This window comes from Zosterops lateralis (genome assembly GCF_965231275.1).
Source record: "Zosterops lateralis genome assembly, chromosome: Z".
Lineage (NCBI taxonomy): Eukaryota > Metazoa > Chordata > Aves > Passeriformes > Zosteropidae > Zosterops > Zosterops lateralis.
In genome coordinates, this window is record NC_139800.1 from 73,524,064 (window position 1) to 73,547,914 (window position 23,851).

At 39.6% G+C, this 23,851-nt stretch overlaps 1 protein-coding gene across 1 annotated transcript in view; it reads left to right on the forward strand.

The window, feature by feature from the left end:
* MEGF10 (multiple EGF like domains 10) overlaps window positions 1–23,851 on the forward strand; it is an 85,077-nt gene that overhangs the window by 34,155 nt on the left and 27,071 nt on the right. The window contains exons 6-13 of the mRNA XM_083883776.1: window positions 4,667–4,913; window positions 5,440–5,560; window positions 7,440–7,576; window positions 9,914–10,126; window positions 15,425–15,599; window positions 16,438–16,558; window positions 19,039–19,202; window positions 22,090–22,192. Coding sequence (XP_083739902.1) covers window positions 4,667–4,913; window positions 5,440–5,560; window positions 7,440–7,576; window positions 9,914–10,126; window positions 15,425–15,599; window positions 16,438–16,558; window positions 19,039–19,202; window positions 22,090–22,192 — 1,281 coding nt within the window. The remainder of the gene's footprint in view (window positions 1–4,666; window positions 4,914–5,439; window positions 5,561–7,439; window positions 7,577–9,913; window positions 10,127–15,424; window positions 15,600–16,437; window positions 16,559–19,038; window positions 19,203–22,089; window positions 22,193–23,851) is intronic.

A 23,851-nucleotide genomic window follows, 5' to 3' on the forward strand; every position in this document is an offset into this window, starting at 1 on the left:
CAATCCGTTTAAATTTGCAGATGGAAATAGCAGAGAGTAGTTTAAAGAGCACTCTCTAGACTGTTCAGTAGGGGTAATGTGAGTATAGATTAGTTTTAACATCCATATTTTTGTCGTGTTTTTGTTTAGAAAATCAATGTATTTCCCTTCTGTTGAGTCTTGGAAGACACACCTTGGGGCATGTCCAGGGATTACAATCTTGTTTGTAGTAACAAGACTGTCAGTAGAATACTCCTTTGGATAAATCAAAGTTTTCTCAATATTGTCCTTTTTTTACTCACATTGTCTGTGTTTGGCTGTTTGTGATGGAGGGAAAGGGACAGGGGAAAGGGAAAGGGAAAGGAAAGGGAGGATGTTGAAGCTATGGGCAGCTTCAGTTTGTTTTATGTGCTGAAGCAAGGGGAATCACCTTTCACTTAATAAAGGCTGTAGTTGCTTGAAAGTTTCTGAAGAAACTGTGTTGGGAGTTTTGAGGGCAGAGAGATAGGAATATATATTTGCCAGTGTTATGTTATTTTAAATTTATATTTCCCAATATTGCATTCCAAGGGAAGGAGTATTCACTCCCTGCTGTCTGTGGCAGGGAATTTTGTTTCCAGTTGTTCTAAAAGACCATAAAAATACATAAACCTAATGAAGAGATAAAAATCTTTTCCGTTTTCAAACAGTGGTATGTATTTCTAGGAACACACTGCAATGTGTCTTGCATAAAGATGGGTAAGATAGATTAAAATCTCATTTAGTTGCCTTGATGCTACATATGAGACACCTGCAAGAAACTGACAGCAAGAACTGTAAATCTTAGTTTTGCTGTAGTTCTTCTCCCGCCACAATGGCACAAAAAGAAGAGATCTTTAAAAATAGCTTTTTAAAAGCCAGAAGAAAACCTTACAAGCATGAGACCATATTTAGTTTAAAGTGTTTTTTTGTTTATAAAGAGCAATAAAGTAGTTGCCAAATTCTACATGTGTTCCAGGTTGCTAGAAAAAAAAAATTTAAAAAAAAAAATTGAGGCTCCTACTACCCCTGTTTCTAAATCACATTTGCATAAAACCACATTTAGCGAAGCACAATAACAATGTGCATTACAGTTATTTCACAAGAAAATCATGGACCATACAGGAGAACTTCGCATCTTCAAAGAAGCTACAAAAGGCCCCAAATTGGTAGCAGTTTCCATCACAGGTTTCAGTTTCTTCTCAAAGGTGGTTTTTTTACTATTGAGTCCTTAAGCTTCTCCCTGTTTCTCAAGTCACTTGGCCCTCAGTGTCAGCAAGAATTTTTATCATGGTAGACCTACATATCCCTAGAGATTCTTACCGTAGTGCTCATGTTAAATGGAATTTATGCAATGCAGTGCTCTTATTCCAAAGGCTGAATTCGTGCTGTTGCTCAACAAAGCAAAATAGAGAGCAAAGGAAGTTCTCCTTCCTGTGTCCGAGGAATTGTGTGATGTGCACAGCGCATACTGTGGTGACAAAAATGATATTCCCAGATGAATAATAAAAGGAAAAGATCATAAGAAGGTGTGACATTAATACCACAGTGTTAAAAGTGGTGTTTATGTGTATTTTGATTTTGCCCCTAGAGCATAAAGTGAAGGCAGAAAGGACCCTGTGAATCTGATACAAAAGCTGACAGGGAGACTAACAAATTCTGTTTAAAACATAAAAAAACCTGAGGGTTTATATAACATGTGAAAGGCAAAGAGTGTCTTTTGTAAAGATGATGTCCTGTGTAAGATGGAACATCAACGGCCAGTTCTGTAGGATCAACACAGAAAGGTAATGCTGGTTTACTGGCTGGGTTTTGCAATTCTAAGTGGTTCAGATTTTTCAGGAGTGATTTGGGCTGAGATGCACTATCCTTGTGCTGAAACCATTTTGAACATTGTCTCATCTTTATGTGTTGTTCCCCTTTCCCCTTGTGCTGAGAGAGATGGTATCACAGCTCTGGATCTGTTCAGAAAATCAAGTGTATGAGGATTTTGCAGGTGCCTGCTTGTGATGTGTGCCCTGTGCATGTGTGCCTGTGACCAGAGCTCTGCTCATTAAACTCCACCTGACACTCTGTAAGGTGGCAGTGGTCATTAACTCCAAGACTATCCCATTCCATCAAATTAGCAGATGTGTGTGACTTCCAGCCCAGCTTTCTCAGTGTTTCAATCCTAGAAATAGTCTGATATAATAATTGGTAAAATTAAGCTCCAAAACTAATTAAAATTAATACACACTCATCAGAGGAAACATTTCTACCCTTTGCCTTCTTCTCTAGTAGTAAACTGACCATCAGTTTCTAACAAATCACTCTGATTCCCTGTGGAGAATATTATTGATGATCAGTCAGGGGACATAGAGGTAAAATACATGATTTTTCCATCTTGCTCAGTATTATTATTTATTCCCCTTAATCCTGCACATTTCTCTACAGTTCTGCCCGTAGGTCACAGGTGGATGGAAGGCTGGTGACAGACCTTGTGGGAAAGGTTGTGGCAAAACTGCACCGTGCTGGGGCCACCACTGGGATGTAATGAAAGATTGCAAAGTCAGCATTTGTTATTCACCTGGTCATTGCCAGGAGAATGGTCCAGAGGCTGGGAATCCTATTGGCAGCTGTTGGATGTGCTTTTATTTTAATGATCTCCTGAAAACATAATGAGAAAGTCATGCCCAGTGCATCCTCCCCAAGTGACGCTGTGTGCTGGATGATTGGTAAAAGAAGTTTCTGGTTCCTGTGGCTCTCAGACTTGTTGCACTGGGTCTTCAGGAAGCTGCAGGAATGTTGCTGGTTGCACCAAATACCCATTCCCAGCAGCTGATATAATTACACAACCTCTCACTTACCAACCAAGAATAAATCTTTTCTTGCCAGTCCCATCACAAAGATCGTGTTCTGGCTGCCTCCATCCTAGCCTGAGCTCTGCACTGGAACAGTTGTGGTGTGGCAATCATTCTGAATTCTCCTGTTTATCAGACATGTCTGGACAGGGCTTTTTGCTTGTTGTGGTGGTGGGTTGTTCTTTTTGTTTTGTTTTTAATTATTACTATTAATTGTTTGATTTATTAATTAATATTTCCATGAGGACTGGCAAAAATTGAAGTTTTGTCTGAAAGGAAGAAGACTTTCATCTGAAGGCAGACTAACATGCTAATTAAAAAAAAAACAAAATAGGGGTTTCTGCTCTATCATGACAGAACATGTGACTGTCTCAGGCATCTTGACAGCCGTACATGTATTTTTTTATATCCCAAAATAGCTAGTTTCCTGAACGGTTGAGCAGGAGGATTACACATTCTACTCTGTGCAGACATGTTGAAAATGTTGAAAGTTATCATGGCAAAAGGCAGTTTGAGTGATGCAGTGTGCTGTAGGCAGCAGTACGTTACAAAACTGTTGCAGACTACAACAAAACCCACACATCTTTAAAGAGAGAGGCCAATAATAAGATGGGCAGTTCTCCTTACAGCCCAGCAGCATTGCTGGGTGTTTATAATCCATAACACTACTTTCTGTTGCTCTGTATTTTATTGTGTGTAAGTGCTCACAATATCTCCATTTATGGATGCATGTTCTAGTGACCTATCCTGGGAAAAAAACAAAAAACAACAACCTTAAGGAGTAGATTCTTGAAAAGACCCTAATTCCTTTTTATTTGTGTAGCCTGGGTGAACAGCTCTTACAGCTGAATAATTCCTACCCTAAGGAGCATTCTTGAATTACTTTGCATTAGTCTAGGAAAGTGTGCCTGTTCTCTGCCTGGCTTTTTTGCCCCAGGAGAAGACTGGGAGAACAATGGTTGTCAGTCTCCAAGAGGAGAGCCTGGGCTTACAGTTGCTGCAATTGAGGCTTTCCCATTGTGCTGCTGTTATCAACAGAACATAAAAATAAAATCAGATCATTTGACCATATGATTAACACATTCCTGTTGAACTCCAGGTGACCCTAATCTTCTGTCTCTTTACAGAGCTACTGTGTTTTGTAGGATAAAATTTCTTCCTTAGCATTAAATTCTTCTTTTGATCCTGAAATACCCTCTGAATTGTTTGCTTATAGGGCTTTAATGGGATGCATTGTGACAGACAAGAAAAGGTGGATTTGAATGATTGTAAAGACACATTGGATAACCATATTTGTAACATCCAGATGTAGCTGTTAATTTCCTATTGCCTGGAAAAGTGCTTCTTGTGTTTTGTTTTGCCCTGTCAGTATATTGCAAGATTGCAAAGGAAATATTTGCAATTACAGGGACAAGTAGGAATTCTTTGATTTGTCCAAAATCATAAGTGTACACTGAGCAACTTTGCAACTTCCTTGTTGAATTCAGAGAGTTGTTGGTGGATTTAATCTACATTTTTTAAGTTAGCAAGACCTCCCTCTGTAAAGGAAAACTCATGGTTTGATGGCAGAGTCATAATGAAAAGTTTTGAGAATTAAGAGATTCGAACACACATTTATTTCTCAGGCTGGTGTTTTGTAATGTCAGCTTTTCTTGAGAAGAGTCAATTGCATAAATGGCATGAACGAAGTCTGATCTGCCTGCCACAATCCTTAAAGACCAAGGAGGAATAGCTATTTCCATTTCATAAGCCGACTCGCAGCACCACCAGTGCTACGCCCACAAAACTTGCTCTAAACCCACCACACTTTTCTCCCTCTGCCTGTCCAGCATGCGACAGCGACCACTGGGGACCCCACTGCAGCAGCCGCTGCCAGTGCAAGAACGGAGCCCTGTGCAACCCCATCACCGGGGCCTGCCACTGCTCCGCAGGCTTCAAGGGCTGGCGCTGCGAGGAGCGCTGCGACCCCGGCTCCTATGGCAACGACTGCCACCAGAAGTGCCAGTGCCAGAACAAGGCCACCTGCGACCACGTCACCGGCGAGTGCAGGTGCCCCCCCGGATACACCGGCGCCTTGTAAGCGATGCTTGCTTCGTTCTTTGGGGTGGTGGGAAACCGGTTTTGAAGAGTTTAGACGGAGTTCCATTCTGAGCAAGCAAGTTTGGGCAAACCTGTGTTGCAGGGTGCATGCAGATGTGCAGCCAAGAGAAAAAAGACCTTGACCCAGATGGGTTAAAATGAACAAAAAAGGAGCAGCAAAAGGGTTCTTCATGGCCATCATGGTCTGGCCGCAGGTTTTAGAGATGGCATTGAAGCGTGGAGTTGTTTGGCCTTGGTCATTCCAGAGCTGCGTCAGCAGCAGTGAATGAGGGCCAAACAGTGTATGAAGAGATGTCTTGGGAAGCAGTAATTCCTAGAATGCCAGGTCTGTTTCCTTAGGTCCAGTGTGTGGATGCCACACAGCACTCAGTGCGCATCTCTCTGTGTAACATTGCTCGGTGCTCCACGCAATTTTGGCCAGAAGAGCTGATAATGATAGCCCTGGGAACAAATCTGGGGCCTGTGGTAACGGGTGTGTGTGCTGTCCCCACCCTATGCACAGCTGTGAGGACCTGTGTCCCCCCGGGAAGCATGGCCCACAGTGCGAGGAGAGGTGCCCGTGCCAGAACGGAGGCGTCTGCCACCACATCACCGGGGAGTGCTCCTGCCCGCCAGGATGGATGGTAAAAAACACCCTCTGAAACCCCCACTACCCCCCAAAACTTCCATATTTGTACATCTCGACAGAAAAAAGAAAAAAAGGTAGCAAATGAGGATAGCAAATGCAGACTGCTTGTAGCCAGGAGTAATGAGAAACATATTTTAGCATAAGGGACTGAAGTAAAATGCTTGCAAAACCATCTGTTACTGAAAATGCTCCAGTTCTGCACTGCCTTTTTAACTATCAGATTCTGGGAAGCAAAAGACGCAAGTTGTGCTGTGACAAGGTAATATGCTTTAGATCTTGCTTGGAAGTCATTGATTTCTCCATGTAAGTTGATATTATTGGGAGTTGACACCATTGTGTTTATTAATACTGGGGTTTGTGCCCATTTTTGTATCTCCAGTGTGGATGGAAAAAAGCCCAAACCTTTGGATAGTGTGTTCACTTTTGGGAAGGAGATGGGACATCAGATCTTTGACGTTATCTTTAGGCTTCCTTCCCTTTTATCAGAGGATAGGGAAGGAAGGCCTGACCTTGGAGTTGCAAATTGCCTTCCCTTGCTATCAGGCTGCCTGCTCTGAGTTGGCAAGTAATGCAGTTGGAAGGTGATCAAGGTCCAGATAAATTCTTTAAATACATTTGCTGATAAATTTGATCATGAGCATTTGATACTATTTCCCATTTAAATATTAATTTTGTATGAAAATTCAGATTTACTGATCCTTTAATAACCTTGTGATTATATTATGTTATATTATATTATATTATATTATATTAATATTATACTGAGAATAACTTGTGGCAGTGGCCAGTTTTTTTACCAACTAGAGAACATGCTATAAAATACAATCTCTGGTTGTGAGTTTGAGTAGCACACCTAACTACCTAGCTTAGAATATGGCCATTTTTACTTTTTATTGCATTTCATGCTAGAAGAGCAAAATTATTGGTCATGGAGTACAAATTTTTGTATAAATTCCTGACTCCCTTTGTCTGCCTAAACACAACTACTAAAAATGAGATGGAGCACTTGAAGCAGTGAGGGAAATTTTATACTAGGATGTGTGTTAATTAAACATGACTATTTAGAACTTTGACTAATTTTCCATTCCAAGTAATTATTTAAGTATAAGTTTTAATTTTAAAATTTCCAGTTCTGTGAAACACTGTTTTGTCAGTGTTACCTTTTTTTCCTTGCTTTTCCTGTAAGGGAGTTTAAAGTGGCCAGGTGCAACTTCTGCAGTGTCTTATATTAGGTGAAATACCTGGATGTTTTTTATCTGATGAAATGTCTATAAATACCTTTTTCTTGAAATGGTTTCTTAAAAGTCTTATGTACTGATGTTTCCCTTACCACCCAGATGTGATTAATTCCAAGGATGTAAAGGCAGTGCAGAAATTCAAAACCCATTGAAAGGAGCAATCATGCTACTTAAGCTTTTAGGGTGTGCTGCTTTAAGTGAAATTGCAAACAGCTTTTTCATTCATCAGAAAAAAACCCAACTTACCATAAAGTAGAATAATTGGGACATTAGAGCAGCTGCTGATTCTTGCACCTCCATTCACTGGAGGGCATTCCTGGGTATATTGATATATATTAGTCCTGATAAATAAGTTGGGAAGAGCTTGACATCAGTTAATCTTACATGTGTAAGTATTTTCACAGGTGTTTAGAGAGCGTTTTTCATGAGCTTTTACTTCCAGTGTGGAAATCCGAGAAGATTATTCCTCCAGTGCTGGAACATGCCCCATGCTTAAAGCTGGAGAAGGGTCTTGGAAAAGCATTTCCAAGATCAGCACTGGGAGAGTAATACAGGATCTCCTTGATCTTCTCTCATTTCTTCTTTGTCCATTCAAGCTGCAGTCCCAGCTCTAAGATTTCTCTTCTGCACTCCCAGGGCATGGTGTGTGGTCAGCCTTGTCCTGAGGGTCGTTATGGGAAGAACTGCTCCCAGGAGTGCCAGTGCCACAATGGAGGGACCTGCGACTCAGCCACGGGTCACTGCCACTGCAGCCCAGGCTACACTGGGGAACGGTAAGGAGAGCCTGCTCCTGCCAGCCTGCTGAGCCTGGGGGGCTCTGCCACAACAGGGGACATAAGGAAGCTACTAGAAAGAGCAATGGAAGTATCTGAGATTCTGAGATACGATCAAAAGTGCTGATTTCGATGATGAAATGTTTGCTGTCACCCAGCTGATGCTGGGTTGCAAGTTGAAAGTGCATGTGAAAGAACACTTCCTATGAAGGAACTCCTGGGTTTCACTGTTTCCCTGCTGTGCTCTGGCACTTCTTGTGAGTCTGCCTCACTTGGAGTGTCTTGCAGAACAGTGCAGCCTGGGCTGTGGTGGAGGGGTAAGGAGGGAGGCTCGTGGGTTTGTGCAGATGTCTGGCACTCACAGCAGCAAGGGAGGCTCGTTCAATCCCTCTTCAAAGGCTGCAGTCTGGAGAGTTGTATCCTAAAAATGCTCCACTCAAATGAAATGAAACATTTTCATTTTCTGATGGCTGTAAATCAGCTTTGGCAGATTGGAGAGATAGTAGAGTGAGACATCACTTCAGAAGGCAGTGGAAAGTGATGAAAGAACATTTTCCTGCATGTATTTTAGGCAGCACACAACTAATTTGCAGGAGTCAGCAGCAGCCTGATCACTGGGGTCAGTCCAGGGGATCTCTGCCAGCAGCTGTGGGTATTGTAACCATATCCACTCCCCCCATGAGTGTTCACAGGACGTGGGAAGTGCTCTGCCAGACATAATGGGGAAAAAGACCTCAAGAAGAAGAGAAATAATCAGTCCAGATTTATTTGCATGCCAGAGTTACATTTGTATCTGTGAAGAAACAGATACAAACAGATGAAGTGCAGAAGATGGTAGATGCATTTAGGCAGATACAGACAGGAGCTCTAGGGAAAATCAAAGGAGTAACCACACAAGTGTCTACACACTGCTCTACACTGATGTTTCTAAAAGTAATTAAATTTTTCATATTGTAATAATTTAAATCTGACTTTCATCTGAAATGCCCTACAGTTTGCAGCATTTTGATCACTTTTGCAAATCTGAGCCTCCCTCTTTTCCTGCAAAAGGAGCTGGATTTTCAACTCTTTCATTTTTTTGAGATGGTTTCAAGGGCAGGAAAGAGTCAGTGGCAAGGTTGTAGACTGGATCCTTATTTCATGTCAGAGGACTGTATGGGCAATGTCTGAGGTAGCCCATACACACCACCTTCCAAAGAGATGGGTTTTTCAAGTTAAATTTAAAAAAAAAAAATCAAGGTTAACTTTTGTCTAGTTTGGCTGGGATTTCTGGTTGCAATTTGAAGAAAATTCTTTCACAGCTTTGTTTGTATAACTTCACCAGGAAACATTGATACAGGGTAATTAGCTCTATTATTATTCTATTAGCTCTACTATTATGCTATACCTCAGGAGAAAAGAAGACTTTATCGGTGACTTCAGTTAGGACAGAGTTACAAATACCTTGAAACTTCTGGATGTCAGCATCAGATTCAGAAAAAAAGACTGCAAAAGCATGAAATGAACATGTCCCATTTTACTTCAGTCAGAGGGCTGTGCTAATTTGTTACATTTTGCAGTGCCTTGTATCATGTGTCTTTGAAATTCATATGTAATGAACCACTAGTCATACCTGTAAATAAACCGAAACAAAAAAGCCAAATTTATAAGAAAAAACAGAAATAAAAATAAATAGAACTATTAATAATATGTTATATTATCAAGGGGTGTTTTTTTTACAATCTGTAGCATGACTGGCACTCAGAATTTAACAATTCCTTTGTAGAACACAGGAAAGACAGAGCTGAAAACATCAAACTCATAAGACATAGCCAAATGAAATTGCTTTCCAGAAAATCATCTGTTAATGACTTGCAAATTTGAATAATGGGATAGTGAAGTTCTGTTTTCTAGTAGTCAGGCTAAAGATACAGACTGATCTTTAGGTTAAATAATGTGTTCCATCTGTAAAGTAAAAGGAAATAAATCTGTTGGCTAAAGTGTCTATCTTCACAAAACTTGGTGAATGAGAGAGGAAAAGTTTGGTGAAGAAGTCTCTTTCTTAAGATATATTTTCCTTAAGCAGCAACAAAAATCACTGCTACTTCCTCATGTGGGTTAAACTCAAATCTTTACTGATTTTTATTTTCATCTGTCAGAAAAATCAGATTAAAAGAAGGGGTTTGATCTTCTGAAGATTTTTCCAAGTTACACAGATTTTTGCTCTTACTCAAGTGGTGCTTTTGACCAGTAGAAGACATTCCCCATAAACTTTTCCTTTAAACCTCCAGAAGGTGTCATTTATGGGAAACATAACAATTTTTTGTTTGTTTATTGGGTTTTTTTTTTACCTCACAGGTGCCAGGATGAGTGCCCCGTGGGGAGCTATGGGCTGCGTTGTGCAGAGACCTGCAAGTGTGTGAATGGTGGGAAGTGCTACCACATCAGTGGTGCCTGTCTCTGTGAGCCAGGGTACACAGGGCAGCACTGTGAAACCAGGCTCTGCCCCGAGGGAATTTATGGCCTCAAGTGTGATAAAAAGTGTCCCTGCCACATGCCCAACACCTGGAGGTAGGCTTTGCACCCTCTACCCTGCTTTGTTTTTCCCAAATAGAACACAGAAATCCAAATACAACCTGAAAAGGGGTATTTCCTGATTTTTCTAATACTTTCATGCAAACTGAAGCAGCTAAAGACTTGTGTTTTGTATTCTCTGACCACAAAGAGAATGAGAACACCAACCCAAAAGAGACTTAGAATTTTTACTTGTAAGTGTATTTGATCATAACATTCACTGCTGTGTTTGGTTTCTGACCCATGAAATATATATTAAGACACAGCATGAGCTTTATCTATGTTTGCCACCTGAATAAATCATATTGGTCACTGCATAAAGTCAGTACACATGGGCTGTCTCTCATATACTCTGGTTTACTGTAGATGAGAAATAACTGAATTGAAATCAGTGGGTGTGTAAAGTCTGAGCTGGGCATGAGAAGTTTGGACATTTCTCTCCCTCGGTCTCTGTCTGTGTATCAGAATTGCTGGGGCTGATTATTTTAGTACAAAATTTCAAAAGCCTTGCCTATTGTAAATCTGGCTTTAAAAAGTTTGTGCCTTTTTGAGTGAGCAGGTAAAATCCAATCCCTGGAAATCAAATGAAAATAGTTTTCCCATTAGCTTAGCTTTTACACATCTCTCCTTATTCAGGAAGTGATGACCCCTATTTTTTGAGTTTTTGTGGATTTTGACAGCATTTGAGCATATAGTTATGAAAATATAAAAAACTAGTTATATGGAGACAGAGTTTCAGCTGTGAGGGAGGGAAGTCAGATGTCAGTTGAGGCGAGCCAGTATATTTATAGAACAATTGTGGACAGCTTTCTCCTGTTACAAAACAGTTCTTCTGGTTAGATACTGTGGTCATTGTGCATTCACTTACGCTTAATTGCATTACTAATAACAGTACCTTGGAGAAGGTTTGTGAGCACAATCTAAATTTTTGTTGCTGAAAGTAGCTGGCAGGTGGATTTACAGGAACTACTGAGTGTCACATAGAATGCTGCTGTACATTAAAATAAGATGCACTTTTTCTCACAGACAAAATAAAAGCCTTTAGTCGGAATTTAGCAGTGATGTTAAATCCATGCATGGAAATAGCTACTCTGTTAACCCTCTGTGAAAAATTATTTTGTGGTTTTTCAGAGTTGTCCAACACACCTTTTGTTGACAAACTGTGTGACAAAAATCTGAATTATTTTCCCCTTCCAGTCATGTACTTTTACAGTTGTGTACTTATGCTTCTACTCATCCCATTTGCCTTGAAAAAAATACAGAGTTGTTTTGATGTAAAATCAAGCAATTTATTATCTGGGCACAATAATGCAGGGCCCTCCAGCTCTCAAATTAGACTAGCACACCAAATACTATTGTATTATGAATTATAGTTAGATACTTCCCTGAAAATCTGTCTGCAGACTGTTGCAGCAGCCTGGTTTGACAGGAATGCATTGCACTGTATACCATTTCTAATATTACAGGGATTACTTCTGATTCATGTTCCACACAGCTGTTCCTTCATTTATACCACTGGAAGAGACAGCTTGTGGTCAAATCAGATCACAAATGTTCACAAGTAAACAACAGCATTTGGCTGGTCTTTTTTTTTTTTTTTTTTTTTTTTTTTTTTTTTTTTTTTTTTTTTTTTTTTTGACATTCTACCTCCCCTCCACCTCCCCTGAAATGACAAATCCAAAGGCACTTAACAGTGCTGAAGGTGGTGGAGCATATTTGCCAGGGCATCATGATGTGTGAGAAAAACAAATATTTTCATTGCTTCACAAGTGTATTTTACATATATGTAAGTTCCTTCCCCTTGGCTCAGGAAGTGACCAGGGTCATAAATAGCAAGAATCAGGGTAATGATGCAGGAAAAAAACCCTCTCTGTGGGCACTTGAGACTTTTGTGAATCTTTTTAGAAGCCAGTTGTGTCTGGTTGTCCTCACCTCTTGATGTCAGTCAGCCACGAGGAAACTCTTTAATCATGCCAGGGAATACCCTCAGCCCTCTCTTCCCTGCCACAAGCACTGCTTGGCCTGGTTGTAGCCTGAGTATCTTCATAGCACTAATCCATTTAGCAGCAAAGTAATCCAGGACACTAAAAAAAAGGGGTGGAATTCCTTCTACAAATAAACTTTTAGTGTCTGTAGGACTGGGGTTCTGTTTTAGGGGCCCTTGATACCATAAAAACTTTTTTCATCTGGATGTGATCACTGGTTTAGATATCTTCAAAGAGGAGCTTTGGTAGGCTTAGAGCTCTAGGTTTTTGGTATTAATCAATATGAAAATGAACTAAAGGTTAATGAAAAAAAATGCATTGCTCCAAAAATACTGCTCTAAAGAAAGTGTACATAAGTTCCAGAATACAACTATGTTTTTAGTAGTTTTCTTCACATACTTCTCCTCATACATAGTTGAAGAATGCACATTCTTTGTTTTTTATTACTATTTTATGATTGACAAAAAATGGCATCAAAACAGCTCTGAAAATTCATTATTTGTATTTTGGGTAGACTAAGCTGTCGGGATTTTGCTGCTGCTGTTGGTTGATGTCAGCTCCTGGAGATGAAAGGCAAGCCTATCCTTGCTCTTCGTTGTACCAGCAGCCTTTATTAAATGCTTTGTAGAGCACAAAAATATCTATACTTGAGAGATTTTAATCTGTTTGAGGGGCCCAGAGGACAGAAACAGGTAAAAACCTTGTACCAACACCCTTCATGCAGTTCAGCCTGCAATTAAGATTTATTTATGACATGAGCACTAGTGGTTTTTTTTTCCTTGTCTCATGCCCTTTCTGATATACCTGTGTAGGATTGATTGCAGTTTTATTGGTGGAATTCAGTGAAACATGATTGGTTCATGTAGTTTGGCTCTGTTTTTAAAGTAGAGGTCAGGGCCTTTTAATTTTCTATTTTTCTAATGGGCCTGAATGTAGAGGTGCAAGAACTTTTAATGTAAATTATGTATTTATTCATATTTATGTTTGTATTTATTTTTTAGGGTGCTACACAATTTGGTTGGATATCTTAAAAACAAAACATGTAAATGAAGCATATAAAAACAATTTCTTTCATTTAAGTCCTTCAAATATATAATATGAACTACCCCCAAGTAGGGTTGTTTTTGATCTCTGTACAGAGTAGGGTTGCATTTCCATCAAGTGTGAACAGACAACCAGGAATAAAAGAGGATATACTGCCAGTATCTCTTAGCATCTCTTTATTTCTCTCCTTTAATATTTAAACATTACTGGCAATTAAGATAACTGCATGAAAACCCATCAAAAACCTCCAGAAGTGCTTTGGCTTCCTACATCTAATTACAAATCAGGGAATACTAATTTGGGCGTCAATCAATACGTGTGCAAGGACGCCTCAGTGACACTCACTGGGGGGCACAGAATATCAATGCCTCTGCCTCATATCCAGTGCTTCCTCATGCGTGTGGGCTCCCCCTCTCCTGCAAGGGAAAAAAAAAAAAAAAAAAAAACAAACCCCAACAACAAGCCACACTTCCAATCAGGAATTTATAGGATTCTGTGAACACTGGGATTTATGTCTTAAAGTGCCAGTGCTACTGAATTTATGTCAGAAATATATTCTGATTCTTATCCTAACAACTGTCTAGTTGTGGATTGAAAGTTTTGGTTTGTTTTTTGAAATTTTTCCTGTTCTAAATTCTTCCGCTGATGAGAACTTGGGGTCCTGCAGGAATTTAGGACAGGAGACAGACCTGCTTATCTTGCTGCATCATGTGTCTTTGTAATTTTGCCTGTGTTTTATATGTGAATAGTTGCATTTCATCATGTTTCATGGCAGGTATGCACATAACTAACAAATAACCAGGGCTGTTCAGTATGAATACCATGAGTTTTGAGCCATTTCTGCATGAAAAGGCCTTTCCTCTCACTTCATGTTAGCACTGTCAAAGGTATTTTAATATCCTGAAGACCCACAAATGTTTATGGTGCCATAGGGTGTGTATTAAGTATGCAGAAAGCAGAATACCTAGTGACATTCCAACTTTCACAATCCATGCCTTCCCTGATTAGCAATGGTTGTTTTCAGCAATTTTAAAATCTTGGACAAGAGCAGCCCTCAAGTCCAAGAGCAATTGCAACTAAAGTTGTGTTCCCATATTACACTACAGCTCTTTCAAAGATTGCTGTTGTAATGTTTCAGCACCTAAACGTGCAGAGGTATTTTTTCAGACTTTCAAATGGTCAGAAAAATGCTCAAGTTTCCAATACACTCCCATACAAAGTCAGCAAGTCTTGCAAAACCAGGCTCTTGTCATGGGTCATTTAATTTGTCTGGAGGAAAGCTTTTTTTTTTGTCCTTCCAGCACTCTTAAAGGAGCTTCACTTCAATCACTGGGAGGCAAATACCTCCAAACAGTCTTCCCATTGTAAATATATTGGATTTGGATACTAAGGCTTTCCTTTGGTGAGAATTAAGCAAATGCTTTGTCTGCCAGAGTGATACAGAGCACCCCATTGTGTCCCCTCTCCCAGCCTATATATCTTTGCACAGCTGATGATGTCCATTTGTTAGGAGGCAGCAGCTGCCTGCGTGGCCCTTCAATGAAACTGCTGTTCCAGGTATACAGGCAGCTGTTCTGCCACCAGGTATGGCCAGCAGGGAGGGGAGATACTCCCCAAAAGGTCACTGCTCTCATGCTATAGCTGGCTTCTGCCCAGTGCTGATGATTTTATACCATTCTCTGAAAGATTCCAGTTGTCCTCTTCCAAACTAATTTAATGAAAAGAATGCTCTTGCTTTGCTGACGGGGTGCTGTGTTGTTATTTCGTGTTGGATGCCATGCTATTTTTCTTCATCATGTTTCTCAGACAAAATGCTGTTGAGTTTCTGCAGTGTTACAGAAATCATCCTGTTAGTGGGAATGTAACAACAAAGGTGTGGGAATTTAATGGTTTCAAACTCTTAATATTTGTATCCGTGGATATCTGTCTTATGGTAAAAACTGTTTCAGCAAGGTTTTTGTTCAAATAGAGACAGAAAAATGATACCCCTTCATTTCTTTCCATGTCCTCCCAAAATGTCTGTATGTTGTATAAAGTTATATTTCCTGTCTTAATTGACACGTATTTTTATATGAATACACCAAAGTGGGTTCTGAGAAGTAAAATCATCTCATGCAAGACCCTTCATGCAAACCATCTGCAACAGCTTTTTTTTTTTTTTTTTTTTTTTTTTTTTTTTTTTTTTTTCCTGTGGAAAGAAAATAATATTTATGCCATGTTTAGTCCTGAATTACTGAGTTAACCTTTCATCCCCCACCCGTGGCAGCTGTCATCCCATGTCTGGGGAATGCTCCTGCAAGCCAGGCTGGTCTGGGCTGTACTGCAACGAGACGTGTTCCCCGGGCTTCTATGGGGAGTCGTGTCAGCAGATCTGCAGCTGCCAGAACGGGGCTGACTGCGACAGCGTCACTGGGAAGTGCACCTGTGCCCCTGGATTTAAGGTAAAAGAGGTCTCACTTTCACAGTTTCACAGTTTTCAGCTCCCAGTTGTGCAACAAATTCTTCAGGGTGCCTTCTTGTCCTTTCTCCACCATGCTAAAAGAGAAGTGAAGGTGTTTGGGTAGCTCTGCTTGTGCCGTTGGAGCCTGAAAACTCAATATTTCTGATAGGTTCTTGGTGCTGAAATGAAGGCATTTTTAGAAGGAGAAGTTATTTGCTTTATAAGATGTTGGTAAGAATAAGGGCTTGCTCTTGAGGTGTAGTTAAAGGGAGGAATGATGGGTTTCAGTCATCAACTCTTAACACACCATCCATAGAAACTCCAGCCAAAATCATTTCTTTTTATACTTCAGGACAGATTATCCTGCAACTTTTACACACATTTGCCGTTACACATGCTTTGGATGCTAATCTAACATTTTACAATATGACTGTTCTTGTAAAAGTAATAACTGAAAACGTCAGCCAAATTAGCGCTTAAAAATACTTTACATACCCACATAATTTACCATTAAACTGCTTTCTTTAGTTGCTTTACAACTGTGTTTTTGTTTCATAAAGAGCTTCTTTATTACTGTCCATTGATCTAATCAGGGCTATGTGACCTGAGCACTCACAGCAAATCATAGAAAACTAATATTTACTTAAAAATACTTTAAAATACTTCAAAAGTTTGAAGATGTCTCTCTCTTCCCTGAATCAAAGATAATTTAGTGACAGTCTAGGACATGCATGGGCTGTATTTGTTCTGGCTTTTGTGGCACTTGAGTCAATTGTATTGTCTGAGCCTTCTCAGATGGTTTTTAGACTCAATTTTTTATTTTTTTTAATATAATTCAGGGTACTTCTTGTGGTACCCCTTGTCTCCCTGGAACATATGGAGTGAACTGCTCCTCCGTGTGCAGCTGCAAAAATGGGGCCACGTGTTCACCTGTGGATGGCTCTTGTGCCTGCAAAGCAGGTAAGTGTCTCCTCAGACGGATGTTATTTCCCTGTAACTGTAAAATGAAGTTGAGTTTTTGAAATAGAGAAGAGGCAACTTAATGAGAAGCAGACACTTGATGCTTCTGCTGGTGTGGGAAGTGAAAACAAGGAAAACATGTTTTCAGGGAAGAAAATATGTTCTCTGTTCTGTCAGGAGGTCTGTGGGGTGTACCCTTTTATCTGATGTCAGCATTCCTAATCAAAATCATACAGAATCCCAGAATGGTTTTGTTGGAAATTACGTAACTTTTTCTAATTTTCTTTAATTAATGGTTTCATTAATTTTAATAATTTGTTTTTAATTAATCATAACCAGTATGTTGACTATAAGCAATGTGTTAGTTTTGAATCACTTTTAGCCACAATCTAGCAAAGTTTGTCATAAGCAGCTATTGTAGGAATACAGCTTGGGAAAAGTCACTAAAACTTCAAGTTTTCCTTAGCTTACTTTGATATGCTTCAATGAACAAAGCCTGGGAGAGGGAGATGGAGAGAGATGTGTTGCTCAAAATGAATACAAGAAGTGCAGAATTTATGGGCTACAAAGACATTTTGCAGAAACCAGAAGATGAGGAAGACAAGAAGATAACAAAGGCTCCATATATGGAGGAAGTTGGAAACTCCCTACCTGGGGAAAAGATAATAAAAGGAGTAAAAACTACAGGGTAATTAGCCTGAGATGTGAGGAGTCGATTCCCAATAGAGGATAGAATGCTACATAATGAAAGAGAATTATATAATTTAGAACCAATAAGTAATAATTTCTTCGTTTGCTAAAAATGTATAAATAAGTGAAAAAGTTTTCTGTCTGTATCTGTGTGGAGGCCAGAATTTTGTCAGCCACATACAGACCCTGACTAAACTAATGAATAAACTGAATAATAGACCTGAATAGACCCTGAATAAACTAATGCCTGACTTGCTGACACAGAAAAAACAGTGTTAGAGGGGTTTATTTAAATCAAGGATTTTGGAGGAATGGGAGGGACCTTAAAGATCATTTGTTTCACCCTCTGCCATGGGCAGAGACACCTTCCACCATCCCAGGCTGCTCCAAGCCCCAGTGTCCAGCCTGGCCTTGGGCACTTCCAGGGATCCAGGGGCAGCCACAGCTTCTCTGGGCACCCTGTGCCAGGGCCTGCCCACCCTCCCAGGGAACAATTCCTGCCCAAGATCCCATCCAAATAGCGTTTTCTAGACAAATAGCCACTAAATTTTTTCAGGGACTGACACTGTTAAATCAGCTGTGCAGAAAATGTGGAACTGTTCTCCTTCCAGAGACAGTGGGGCTAATTTAACCCTGTTCAGGTAAATATTGCAAAGTAGCTAGGCCGTGAGGAGAAAAATATTCCTTGGGCAATGCAGAATCCTATCTTCCTGTACCCCATGCAGTTTTAATCATACTACAATAAAAAAGGACAGCACAAAGTAAAATTAAATTGAATCTAGGTATTTGTCATGTAAACAAAGGAAGATTATAAATCCTGGGAAGACAGTTGAGGGAAAATATATAAATTTTCTAGCCAAATTACAAAAAATGCACTTTTTTTCCCTAAAATGACCCCTAAATTTGAAGTTATCAATGAAGCATAAGCCAGCCTTATTTCTGTGCATGTGTTTTGCCTATTGATCAGTCTCAGTGCAGAATTATTTTTCCCTCCACTTACTGTAAACAAGGTACAAAATTAGAAACTTGGCCTGTGTCACTGGTGGTGATGTGACTGACTGCCTCACACTGTTCCTCTTGAATCCAATGGATGATCACATTTTAAAAAATCTATTCACATCCCAGTCTATCCAGTCTGCAAACCATTGCTATCAGGCATGATCAGTGGTGAATGCTGCAGTTTAGAGTTATTTTCCATTACATTTCTTTTTTGTATTTGTAGAGAAGTATAGAAATCATCTGAAAGGTCTTCTGTGTTTCCTATGAGAATCCAATTTATGCAATACTTTTATGTTTTCTCTTTTTAGTTCTTGTTGTTGTTGTTGTTTTTGGTTAGATACCTGCTAAATTACAGGACTGTCTGAGTTGAATGATGGTGGAACAATTACGAAAGCAGCAACTTGAGCCTAGGGAAAATATTCCTAATTATTTTCAGGCTACACCTTAACGCTTTCAGTGTAGTTTAGAGCTTCTCAGTGAAATACCAAGGTGTCTCTATTTCCATTTCAGATCTTCCATCAGTCTCTTTTGCTTATTGGCACTCATCTGCAAATGTGTGCTGTGCACAGATGTTACAAGGTGCCCTTGAACACTTTTGTTCCAACCTGGACAAGCCCTCAGCCGAAGCTGCTGATAAATCCTGCAGTGAATTTTACCCCAGTATTGCCCATCTCAGAGACATGCCCCATGGCAGGCAGAGGAAAGCATCCTCTGAGAGGACTGGGGGAAAACCTGAATAATCTCTGACTTTAATCCCTTTTTGTTTGTTTGTTTGTTTGTTTGTTTGGCAGGTTGGCATGGTGTGGATTGCTCCATAAATTGCCCCAGTGGCACATGGGGACTGGGCTGTAACCTGACCTGCCAGTGTCTTAATGGAGGGGCCTGTAATGCTCTGGATGGAACCTGTACCTGTGCCCCAGGATGGAGAGGAGAGAAATGTGAACTCCCTTGCCAGGTAGTGTAATAATTCCATTGAATTTTGAGTTTTTGTAGGAGAATATTAGACAGGGAGGGGCATCTGTCATTCTTTGTCTCCATGGGGATGAGTCTTTGGAGCACACAGCGTGGGATGCAGGGTCAGGGACAGACACTAACAATTCTTACAGCATTTCTTCATCAAATGCTATCAAACTGCTACTGTTCAGCTACTTTTAAGTATAAATAATTAGAGAAAAATACACCCCAAATCAAATAATGTCAGTTAGTTACATTTTTTCCTATGTCTTTGTTAGAGTAGGAATAAAGAAGCTTTGTTCCTTCTCAGTCAAAAGCAAGAAGCTTCTCTTACCACTCAGTTCCATGACAAGTCTTTACTTTTCTACTGGGGTTTTGACATCTGCTCTCTCCCAGACTTTAGAAAATCAGCAATCATTGTAAGGACAATGGCATGCTCCTTATCAGGATCTGTAATCTTGTAATCTGCAGCTTTGGGGAAATAAAATACATAAATTCAAATACATAATTTCAGAAGTTTTTAAAACATAAAATTCCAAGAGGATTTGTTTTATTGTGTAACTGTTTGGTTTCAATTTTATTTCATACGCTAAAAAAAAAAAAAAAAAAAAAAAAAAAGAGAAATATTTTTATAAAAAATTGTTTTTTCCAGGGTCCACTGTTTTCAATGATGGACTTCAATTTTCTGGGAAATTTTTAAAAAACTGATTATTAAAATAAACTGCTCTCTGACCTTCTTTTCCCTTCCCCTGTCAGTTGTTAACTTTTGCAATATGTGCAGAGCAGGTTGTTGGTTTGATATAACTGCAAAGGAATCACCTGAAGTGAACGCACATCCTGTAAATTCACCTCCCATATCACATTTAAGTTTCTTTCAGTTTGGACAAGCTGTACTGAGCAATGACATGATGGTAGTAGCTGAACTACAGCAGAAAACTGGAAATCACCTTGTTTTGAATGAAAAATTGTTCTGCAGAACTGTACTAGGAACACTCAGGAGTGATTTTTTAGGGCTTTGCTTTTTGTTTTAAGATGAAGCACTCCTGTAGTGAGTAGAGTGGCAAAGAAGATTGACTGTGTTCTGGAAAGGTGATGGCAGTACCACATGTGCAGTATTTCCAACAATGCATTTCCATCAGAAGACTGATTTTTCTATTTCCTCAAGCAGTTTTGTTTATCACTTAGTGCCTGATTCTGAAGGGTGATGAGACCTCCAGAGATGCATTAGCTCTTCAAAACTGACATAAAAAAAGACATATATTGTTTCAGAGCAGTTGCATCCCTATCCCAAACTAAGGAAAATAAAGCTTAAAAGCATTTCTGTGTCAGATAATTCAGCATGGCCAAGCTCTTTGTCTTCCTTTCCCTCTTTCCATCTGCATCAAGCAATGTCCATAAGCATTTACCTATTTCAACTGCAAACTCTGCTTCAAAATTCCAGAGCAGGAGAATAAACAGAAATTGATTATTCAAATAATAATAAATATAATAATTTAAAAAAACATAATTCAGATACTTCAGTTGTCTGAAGTGTTTTTCATGTCTGAGCAGAGACTTTATTTAAATCAATGTATTTCAGTTTGTTTCAGTAACTTCAGAACATTATTATCACTGCTCAGATTGTTGTTCAAGATTTAAACTACAGTTTGGACTTCAGTCCAAGTACATAACAGGCTAAAAATACTGCTTTTCACAGCATATTTGAGGATTTCCTTTCATTCCAAATGTGATTATATGCAAAGGAAATGCCTAATCTTTTCTTTTTCTGTATATAAAAATGTATTGTTGAGATGAGCGAAAGGCTCCTTACAGTGAAGTAATGTACAATATTGTTCTACTTAAAGACTGGCAGTTGAATAGCTTAATCCTGTGGCACTTGGTTGGAATGTATGCATGAACATCAAAGAACAGCAGATTAATTTTCATGTAGGTTTTATCCAGATTTTTAATGTGACTGACACCAATTTTTAGCCTTGAATATAAGTGATTGGGGTTTAAACCTGACAAAAGTTCTTTTTTCCTGTTTTGCCTTTGCTGTGGGTAACCCTGAAGTATTACTGTAAATTATTCTAGCCTATTTTCCATGTGCTTTTTAAAAAAATTTGGTTCTGACAGTTTTTATTCGAGGCCAGTTAACTGTTACACTTTGCCTTGTTTGGAGATTGCAAAGAATCTGCACTTCTCAGTTTCTTGGGTTGATTTTGTGTGAAATTATACACAAATATGTGTGCTAGCTTCTATGGAAGAAGCAGGAAAAGCAAATTCAAATGTTTAGATGTTTTCCATGAAAAAAGGAATACACCAATGGAGTGATTCAACTTGTAATTTTAATCTCTTGTTGGTTCAAAAAAAAGTTGCATAGGTAAAAAATAAAAGTTTTGTTCTGTGCCCTGTCCCATAGCCAAAGATTATCCCTTTTTGATGGAGTGTGTGTTGTAGTGCAGAGAGAAATGTTTTTAATCAAAAGAGAAATGTTTCTAATCAAAAGTGATAGTTTGTGTTATTTATGCAGCGAACCTCACACTGAAGGTATCTTGTAACTTAATGGTTTTCACTCATTTTCTTAAAAATTACGCCTCTGTGTGTACCTATTTTGACCCATAAGCAGAGATCTCAGGGTTTGATGCAGAAAGGAGACTTAATTGCTTTAGTCTGCGATTTTTCAAGAGAGCATAATTCATTCTTTATCTTCCCCTCTTTAATGAAAGAATGAAAGTGCAGGATGCTGACATGTTCCAAACACCACAAGTATTTTACATTAACATCAGCCTGGAGATTTGGGAGAGATCTGTGGTTGCTTCGTGAGGCTGGGCTGACCATAACTTGTCTCTCCTCTGACTCCCAGCTGCCACATCATCTCTGGCATTGTTCTGTTTTTGTTGCCACAGGACGGCACCTACGGCCTGGACTGCGCCGAGCGCTGTGACTGCAGCCACGCCGACGGGTGCCACCCCACCACGGGCTACTGCCGCTGCCTCCCAGGATGGTCAGGTACAGGACACACCCTGGGGAGGCACAAACAGAGTCTCCCCCACTGTGGGACTTGGTTTTGTGGGCAAAGGAAGAGTTTGTGAGGTTGGAAAGGGAAAGCCACCCATACTGTGGCTGCTCTGTTCCTCCTATGACTCACGGGTGGGGGAGCTTTGTCCAGTGTGGGATCTGCAGAAAACTGGGAATGGAAAGGGAAATGTTAAAGCTTGTGCACCTCCAGTATACAACTCCTTAAAAAAGTGGTGATCAACTGTAAATACCCAACGTTGTTGTGGCAGCTTTGGAATAAAGCGTCATGTCCAGGAGCTCAGGAAGCTTCATTCAGGCAGCCAAGAAGAGGGTGAACCCTTGTCCTAACTTGTCAACTTCCTAACTTGTCTCAAACCAAGACAACCATGCAGAGACCATGCTGCCATTTCACCATTTCACTGTCTCAACGCTTTTTAAGTTTCTCTGCACATATTTTGTCCTGTATGAAAATTTCCTCAACTTTTCTCCTTTTTTTCTTGGTGGGTTTTTTTTTGTTTTTGTTTTTGTTTTTGTTTTTTTTTAATATTGTGATTTTAAGAACTAGGTCAGTCAAATCATTCACCAAAATTTGGCACTGTTGTTGCACCCTCTTGCTGGTGGAGAGCAAGATTTTTTGAAAATATGGTGGAACCATGCAGAAATTCAGCTATCATGCTGCCTTTATCTCTAGGATAAAGAGATTTCCCTTTATCTCTAGGAGGGAGTTTTAGGTCTCACAAGGATTTCTAAGCTTTAAATTTGGAAGAGCTCTGTGATCTTCAGTGAGGTTTAATTAATACTGTAAGTTTGCCCCTCTTGGAGTGACCCACACTTGCTGCCTCATTGTGATGCTGCAATGTTGGAAGGATCAGATCTCACATCACCTGTCTGTGTGAGCTCCTTCCATTTAATAATGAGGAGTCAGCATGAAAAACAGACCTTAAATGAGCAAAGCATGTTTGTGCTCTGAAAATCAGTGATTTCTGTTTTTTTTGTCATTTCAGACATATTCCACTCTTCTATAAACTAATGTTTAGCCTAACTGAATTGTAGATTCATGATAGAATTGTTTTCTTTTTTCGTATGGTGCTTTTAGACAAAGTAGGTGGAGGTGAGCTCATAATTTCATCAGGAAGATATGGTCTTACTATATTTTTCCCCCAAACCTTTGTTTTTGTATGCTCTTTCTTCCTAGCTCTGTGAATGGATTGCTAGCATCTTGTTTGAAGTACATAATACTCAGTGTCTACAATTCAGGCTGATTAACTGTAGCTGATTAGAGCTTACCTGCTGTTTTTTCTACTTTCTGTTCAGATGAACATGACTTTCGTGATTATTGGGGGTAGGAAGTGGAAATCTCTAGGGGATACAGATACACAGGCAGGAAGAGCTCCTGTTTTGCTCTGGGAGCAAACCTATCTATTATTCACTCATTTTCTTCTGTTTATTAGCTCTTTGAGAAGGCCTGTCTCACCATTCCCTGTCAGTGTAAGTGAGAGGAGCTTCAAGAACTAGCACTCACCTAACTGACGCAGGACTTCTTTTGTTCAATTCTCTTCCCACAAGCTGCAGTGTTACTTGCCATCAGCCACTCAGATGCCTCAGGAGTTGAAAAACAGCAGAAGCTACCTGAGTGAATTATGAAAAATA